The sequence below is a fragment of the Arachis ipaensis genome, chromosome B4 (assembly GCF_059453495.1).
Source record: "Arachis ipaensis isolate K30076 ecotype BB chromosome B4, ASM5945349v1, whole genome shotgun sequence".
NCBI lineage: Eukaryota > Viridiplantae > Streptophyta > Magnoliopsida > Fabales > Fabaceae > Arachis > Arachis ipaensis.
In genome coordinates, this window is record NC_142439.1 from 139,003,620 (window position 1) to 139,012,204 (window position 8,585).

General features: G+C 34.7%; 1 protein-coding gene across 2 annotated transcripts; it reads right to left on the minus strand.

The window, feature by feature from the left end:
* Positions 1-226: 226 nt before the first annotated feature.
* Positions 227-3,636, minus strand: LOC107635193 (probably inactive leucine-rich repeat receptor-like protein kinase At5g48380). Of its 2 annotated transcripts, none has more exons than XM_016338587.3 (3): positions 3,464-3,636; positions 1,983-2,954; positions 227-1,507 (listed from the first exon to the last, which is right to left on the minus strand). In XM_016338587.3, exons 2-3 carry the CDS (start codon positions 2,832-2,834, stop codon positions 497-499), a joined length of 1,863 nt encoding a protein of 620 aa, XP_016194073.1. In that variant the 5' UTR covers positions 2,835-2,954; positions 3,464-3,636; the 3' UTR covers positions 227-496. The 2 variants fall into 2 exon arrangements, with proteins under 2 accessions (XP_016194073.1, XP_016194074.1); XM_016338588.3 differs by having other exon boundaries at positions 3,255-3,535.
* Positions 3,637-8,585: the final 4,949 nt, after the last annotated feature.

Here is an 8,585-nt window from a genome sequence, read left to right on the forward strand (position 1 = left end):
GAAAACTATAAATAACTGAAATAATAATGATGTATAAAACTTATAGTTATCAAAACTAAACCGATAATTGATCCGGTTATAGTTCTGGGATATTGAGTTATCTATTCAATTATAGGTTATTAGAGACTCGATTATAATTAAATATGATCAAATATTATTTTTTTAGATTAGGGACTTCTTGATTCTACCTTGGAAGCAAAAAATTAGAGAAGAGGAATGGCAAATGTTTATTAAGGAAAGGCAATATAATGCACTATATCAAAGGAAGATTTCCACCCATAATATCTTAAGATTGGGGTTAAAAAATTACACTGTCATCCATGATTTGATTATACATAATTTTATAAATTGATGTTTCAATATTGATTTCAAACAACTACACCTAGATCACAAAAACCTTTATATAACATGAGTTTATTTTTAGGACCACATAGTAAGATATACTTACATATTAAAATTGATTACACATCCTACTTTATATCTCACAACACCATTTTCAATCCTTTCCTCCCTCTTTAGCCACAATAAGCTCCTCTAAGTTATCAGCATAACCAGTATCAGTAGGTACCAAAATCTCATCCTCTGTTGTAAAATTATATTTACTTCCAATGGCTCTTAGAAACTGGTAAACTTCGAACAAAGTTGGCCTCTCCTTTGAGGTTGCTACAACACAGTTGCATGCAACCTTTAGGAATTGGAAAAGCTCATCATCGGCTCCCTGCCCGGTTAGGGATTTGTCAATGGCATCATGGAGTTGTGAGTTACTTGAGAGCTGCTGAATCCATTCTACCAAGCTTCCTTTGAAAGTTTCCGGAGCTTTCGCCACGTGAGTAGGTTTTTCGCCTGTTACCAACTCAAGAAGTACAACACCAAAGCTATAAACATCACCCTTAGGCGTGGCTACCAAAGTTCTTGTGTACTCAGGAGCAACATAGCCTAAATCCCCAAACTCACCATTCACAAAAGTACTCAAATGCGTGTCGATGGGGTTCATCAGTCTAGCCAGGCCAAAATCGGAAATTTTCGGCTCAAAATCTGCATCCAACAAGATGCACTTAGAGCTTATGTTTCGGTGTATGATCCGGGGATTGCAGTTGTGATGAAGCCATGCTAATCCTTTGGCTGCTCCAATTGCAATTTTGAGCCTTAAAGACCACTCCATGGTGCTCTCATCGGCTCGATGATGTAATTGATCATGGAGGGTGCCATTTGGCATATTTTTATAGACCAAAAGCCTCTCCTTTTTGGCAGAACAAAAGCCTAAGAGGGGAACCAAGTTCCGGTGCTGGACTGCCCCTAGCGTAGCCATCTCAGATTTAAATTCTTTCTCTGAGTGTTGAGATTGTTGCAATCTCTTCACCATGAGTGATGTGCCATCATCAAGAACAGCTTTGTAAATGGTTCCAGTTCTTCCTGTCCCAATAATGTTGCTTTTGCTGAAGTCATTTGTAGCCTTCATGAGATCACTCAATTTAACTTTTGTAAGTGTCTTCTCAAACATAGAAACCTGATATCCAATTCGGCATAGTTAGACACAATACTTTGAAGTTCAAATTTTACACAAACTAAGGGCTAATTTAGATTCTATTTTTAATATTTTGAGAAGGAAATAGAAAAAATAAAAAAGTTTTATAGTAACATCAAATCATGCATTGTGAAATTAGGATAAGTGTTTGATCAACTATATATCAATAGTATCTCAAAAGTCATACAAATTTTCCCAAAAATCAGGCATCAGAAACTATTCTCATCTGTCCAAATATCTAATATAAAAAATGTAGCATTGCTGGTTCTGGTGTATAAATGTGTAAAGATCCATTATCTGTTATAAAACATTAAGATTGAAAACATTTTAAGATTGTAAATATTATCAAACAAGATAATTTCTCAATGAAGATGTTAAGCTAGGAGTCAATGCTTATTGAAAAAGTTTCCATAATAACAAGTTTCTGTTGTAATAAGCCATCATCAACATGGCATACCTTTATTTGTTTGGTACCCTTTATACTCTTTGCCCATTTGTTTCCTTCAGGGTCCTCTTCCTTCTTCCTGATAGAAACACGGCGCACATAGAAGAACATTGCAACACCAACCACCAATGCAGCAAAACTCACGCCACCAACGGCTGCTCCAGCTATAACAGCAGTGTTGCTGTTGGAAGGGTTACTCTGGCAAAAATCCAAAGGAGGGCCACAGAGGCCTGGATTATTCGCGAAGCTCTCGGCAGTCACTACACCTTTCTTAAACCCCGGAACTTGCCCAGTCAAAAGATTATTGGACACACTAAATGACTTAAGCCTCGGAAGCTGACCTATTTGCACGGGAATTTGACCGGTGAGCCTGTTTTGGTCAAGTTTGAGGTCATTAAGGAAGCTACAATTAGCAAGCGAAGCAGGTATCTCACCATCAAAATCATTCGACGACAGATCAAGTTTTGTCACCCAATTAATAATAGTAGATATATCCTCCGGAATGGGCTGAGAAAGCTTGTTGTTCGAAAGATCTAGCCCTGTTAAGCTCGAGCAATTCACAAGGCCTCGAGGGAATGACCCTTTCAGTCCCATGTTCGATAACTTGATATTCAAGACTCTGTTCTCATCAGGATGCCAACACTCAACCCCGGTGAACCTGCAGATAAACCCTTCTGTTTTGTTGTTGAAATCCCATGACTGTAAATAGTGATCCGGGTCACGCAGCGAAGCTTTAATACTCCTCAAGCAGAAGATATCAGTAACAGTACCATGTATCTTGCCACAACTAATAAGCAGCAAGAAACAAACAGCTAGAACAACAACACAACCACGTCCACCGAAAATTCGGCTACTCGAAACCATCCTTACCGAGATCACAAACAAAAAATCCAAGAAGAAACTATCCAAGTACCTCAGTAGGATTGGTATCTAAAGCAACCCACAGCAGAATCCATAACACTTCAGTCCTCCTATGAACACACTCTGAAGCATATTCAACAAAAAACAAAACTCAATTTAGCAATTCATACAAACCAAACCAAACCAAACAAAAACTGAAAATTTCAAAGGCAGCATTTTTATCTTTTACACCAGAATTCAGAGCCTACACCAAAGGCTAATCCACATATATGAATAAGAAAAACAGTAAAAAATAAATAAAAATCATGAGAAACCTAGTAAAGTTAACCTTGATACCAATCAACAGAAGCATACAAATCAAGGAAACAAGATTGGAAATCACATGAATTCTGCTTAGAGGCACACAAATACCATCACCAATACCTCATCTCAGCTATTGGAAGACCCAACTCAGGAAACATCATGGAAAAACCACTCATCAGAGAAGAAAGGGAAAAACACCAAAATCACAGTGAAATGATGAGTACATAACATAAAGGTTTGAACTTTGAACAAACCCAGCAAAGAAAAAAGGCAGGAAAAACAGAGAATGAGTAATAGCAATGGTAGGGAAGAGAGATTGTGTTGCTCACATTGGGAAATAGTGAAGAGAATAGAAGAGAGAAACCGAAACCGAGTCAATTCAAGAAGAACACGGCAAATGTAGTGATTTTGAGAGAAGACTAAGACTTGAGACTGTGTTGAAGAAAAGGGAAGACTTAATTACAATACAAAGTTTCTTTCTTTGACTATGTGACTCCCTTTTGCCGATAATAAAGGGCCAGCATTGTCCCTAAAGAAACTCTGAATGTGACATCATTTTTTATTTTTATTTTTATTTTTTTCCCCTTCTAATTTCTTTCAAGTAAGACAGCAGATAGAGTAATTTAGCATTTGTTAATGTAACCGTAATTTGTTTAAGGGAAGAAAAGTGTTTAGTGTATAGATTTCTTTGTAATTTTAGTTAACCTTTTTTACTTTTTTTTTATAAATATCTTCTAAAACTTTTTAAAAGCAATTTTTTAATTAAAAAATTAATTATTTGATTACATAAAAAAAACCAAAAAATATATACGAAGTTGTTAAATGGACAACTTATATAAATATTTTTTTAAATTTTACGTTTTAATGTTACTAGCTTAAAGTGAAGAACTTTTGCATGTAATAAGCATTGTGAATTTGTGATGTACGTTTGAGAAATAGCAATTTGAGATACGATTTAACTAGGAAATCAATTTTTTTTTTTTAAGTTAAGATTACTAAATTTTTTATTTTAAATTTTAAATCTTAACTTCTGAATTTTAAATTCTAATCCTAAACTCTAAATTCTCTAAAAATAAATGTTAAAAAAATTAATTTTACAATCAAAATCGACTAATAACTACTTAAAAATTAAATTTTATATTTTTTGAAAATATTAATAAAAATTTTTTTTGAGAGAATCTATTATCACTATAGCAGGTTCATAATTTAAATTATTATCCAATACAAATTGTTAAAGCCTACGCAAAATTATTGTTACAAAAACAATATATACTACCTAAACCCTAAACCATAGTAATGGTTGTTTAGGACTTCACCATCACTTAATTAGATTAGTTTTCTTGCTATATAATCCACCAAAAAACTCCTTTACAGTAAGGTGGTATTTAAAAGGGAGACATGAGAGGTAAAAATTAAATTAAATTTTCATATTGTATTTGATATAAAATATATTAAATTAAATTATATATTAATCTCGTATTTGATTTAAGATAAAAATATAAATTAAGGAATAAATTTAAAATTTAAAAATATTAAATGAAAGTATTTTTTAAAAAATATATTATTAAAAATTTCAGTCTGATATGTCTTCAATCTTCACTTTTTTGTAAGTACAAAAATTAAAATTTTGTGTCTCGAAACTAAAATTTTAATTCCAATCACCAAATACAATGCTCAATCATAATTTCTTAATCTCAATTTAATAAGTTCCAAAAAACAAACACTTTCCCAGAGTTGTTAATTATTGTTATCATGTTCATGTTTAGAGTAGATTATTAATTATATCTTTTTATATAGTCTTCGTTTTTACTAGCCATTAAGATATTAAAAAAAGTTAATTGACATGCAAAATTTTGTGGCTAATTTTTTTAGTAATTAAAAAAAATTGTGTATAATCTAGTATCATAGTTAATTGGTATGTTTTTTTTTATATGAATTTAATTTAATTTTTTATTTTAAATAATAAATTGGAACAGATTTTTATAGTACACAAATCGAATAATCCGATTTGTGATGAAATAAAAAAAGTTTTCGGTGTAAAGCAAAAATTGGAGGGTTTAATTTACATGTTCAAAAAAATTTTTAGCATTGGAATATAAATCTAACCTTTAGATTTGTATATTTAAAAATTTTAAAAATAAAAAACAAATTTAACCTTTAAATTTGTGGTATCTATACAACATAAAAATACGCTAAGTTTCTACATTATTAAAAAACACTACTTATACTACAATACAAAAAATAAAAAGCAAAATTTTATTTCAAATAATATTGCTTATATTCAAAAGAATCGTATTATATGTATAATAAAAATCAATTATAAATATAAAATATATATTAAAATATAAAATACATATTAAATATAAGTTAAATAATAAATATATAATACTTAATTTGATGATTACTTTTTTACGTATAGATAATATTTTTATTTTTAAAATTATCTTAAATAAAAATGTAGAATTCAATTTATTATTAGATATTTGAAGCCAAATGGGGGAAAAGAAAAGTAGCCTAAATCTAACCCTAAGCATCGAATTGTCACTTTATGATTCCATTTCTTCTCCACTTGAACAAGAAATGCCAAAGTGGGGAAACATCATCGAAATCCCAATAACATCATTCTCAAAATTGAAACCACTCAAGTTTTATTGACCATCAAATTTTACTCTTTCAAGGACCTAATATTGTAGACAACGAATGACTCAGGCTTCCCTTTTTGCGTGCAATTAAACAGTGAAATTATTATTTGACTAACTTTTCTTTGTTCTCATATATATGGGATTTTTTTTTATATAAATTAAATAATTATATTATTTACCAATATAGATAATTTTCAACATTTTTACCAAATCGTGTCACATTGCATATTTCGTTTACAGTCTATTTCGTTTATACTATAAACGAAATATGGTAGAAAATGAGGTGGTCCTATGACGTTTGCACACGTATTGTGTAATATCACTATTTCGTTCACAGTGTAAACGAAATACGTTCAGGCCCAATTTGTTTACGCTGTAAACGAAATATGCTTACGAACGCCTATATATAGAGGTTGTGTTCACAGCGACCTGAAACCCCAAAAGCCTTTCATTTTCCTTCACCTTTCTCACATTTTAACCTTTTCTGACCAGACGCACGAGTCACTTGAAGATTATGGCGCGTGGCGATCAACCCGATGTAGACATTAATAGGTTGAACGTCACATGGCACGTTGCCAGGACAGGTGACTTTGAAGTTGGTATTGTTGTTCGTTTATGTTTATAGTACATAAAATATGTACCATGTTAGTCCTATACTAAGTTGAATAGGAGTAGTGTGCAATAGATACTAGTTGTACCAATATATATTTTTAAGTAGTTTGAATGACCCGGTAAGATGTTAGGAAAACTTTGACATGAATTTGGTAGGTAGAACTCTATGTGAGTTTGTATACTAAGTTGAATGTTGTAGTCATTCTTTGTTATATTAGTAAATATTTTTACGTAAAATACCTAATAAATTAGTTGAAAAATGGATGTTGTTATTATTTGTTTGAGTCATTTTGTGTATTTACTGTAAATTACATAGACGTCTGTCGAATTAATTACGAAATTTTTATATTAAACTTAATTATATAGACGTTAATCTATTTAGCCGCGAGGTGAGTGCACGATCACACTCCAAGACGTCGCCTACCACCTCGGGTTGCGCGCAGACAGTGATCCCGTTGGTAGTTGCTTGCTTCCATGACTTCCAGACCTGGTACCACACCGGGGCTTGGGAGTTGATCAAGCATTTACTCGGAGCCAAGCTTCCTGCAGTAGTGCAGTAGGGAGCTCAGAGGAGAGAGGCTTTCTCGCTGAAGATGACATGGCTTAGAGAGCGAGTCCGACAGATGCCATCGGATACCACTAATCCGGACACCTTGCAACAGTATGCGAGGTGCTATATTATGCTGATGATCGAGGGCTACTTACTCACTGATAAGTCAAACAACACGGTGCATCTCCGGTGGCTCCCTCTGCTAGATGATTTCGAGAGGTGCCGTTCCTTATCCTGGGGTTCGATAGTGCTGGCATGGACGTACCATTCCCTTTGTCATGCAGCCCACTGCCACATCATAGACATTGCGGGGTGCACTCTTCTGTTAGTGTCCTGGATCCCCTAGAGGTTTTCTAGATGGTGTCCACCGGATCGACGTGTTTACATGTACTCTATGGCTAAGAGGTATGTGTGACATTATTTTGTTTACGCTTATTATTTGTTTTCGCACTTCAATTAAATTAGCAAGTAATTTATCACTGGTTATACTTGGTTTTGTTCACAGGTTGATTGGCCTCGAGCAGCAGACTAGGGATCACCACCAGCAGAGAGTTCTGCGATGGCGTCGAGATTTGGATAGGGTACTGTGGGATGAGGTAAGCGAGTTACTGATATAAGTTGTTAATATTTTTGTTCTTTACCTAAAACATTTAAACATGTGACAATACTAATAACTATTCCACTTCTTTAATTTGTAGTTCATATGGACCCCGTACAATGATCCCGTACTTTAGGGTATGTGTCCTCTGTGGTTGAGGGAGGCAGCAGAGTGGGGGACCTGTATGACTCCTCCCAATCATCGTATATCTGAGCAATTGCCTTCTACTTTTCCATCCACACATTTCTGTACGAGAGTTTAAAGTGATAGCTTTGTCTAATTGCACCTTGCAGGGTGGCTATCCTCACATAAGGGTTGGATTGTATCAACGGGAGGATGACACAGCAGATGATGCTGTTGTCCAACTGTCGGTGGTCTTGAGAAATGGTGAGAGCTAGACACAGGTGCGCGCCTCCCACCCTACGAACCTCCCTAAAGAAGAAAAATTAGATTATTTCAGATGTGTGCTAACCATAAAAGTAATAACTAGGAATATAGATGACATTTACACTTACCAATATCCGAGATTATGTCGGAGAGCGACTCGGAGACTCAAAGGGCAGCCTGATTCGTGTTGTTGGCAACGCACATGGTACTTTAATCGATCCGACTCTAGTACTCGGTACTCTGCACTTCTACGGATGCTGTAATTCTTCACTCCCTGCAGTACTGCATCTCTGCTTTTTAATATGTGGCCCACGCTAAACTCCAGCTCCTCGTCTAAGTTGTAATCGTCTTCACCCGTGTTGGAAAATGGATTTTTCTCTTGTATCGCATCCATGTCCAATGTATGATAATGACTAGGCACCAACGACAACGCCAGAATCGGGCGCGGGGCCGACAAAAGATACCGACGTGATGGCTCTATTGGAGTATCCGGCACGAACTCCTCGTCATCATCTTCTGACGAATCGCTGTCGTTACTATCCGCAACATAATCCTCGTCAAATTCCTCGCCGTCAACGTCCATGTAGTCCAACAGACTAGCAACATGGATCAGCGGTGGTGCAAAAGGTGGATCATCCTGTACAAAGTCCGACTGCCCAAAT

Bases quoted from the DNA above. Each gene is read 5' to 3' on its own strand.
- LOC107635193 (XM_016338587.3), bottom strand. From the start codon at position 2,834: ATGGTTTCGAGTAGCCGAATTTTCGGTGGACGTGGTTGTGTTGTTGTT. The intron at 1,508-1,982 runs GTATGCCATGTT...ATTGGATATCAG, and splicing joins AGGGTACCAAACAAATAAAG to GTTTCTATGTTTGAGAAGAC.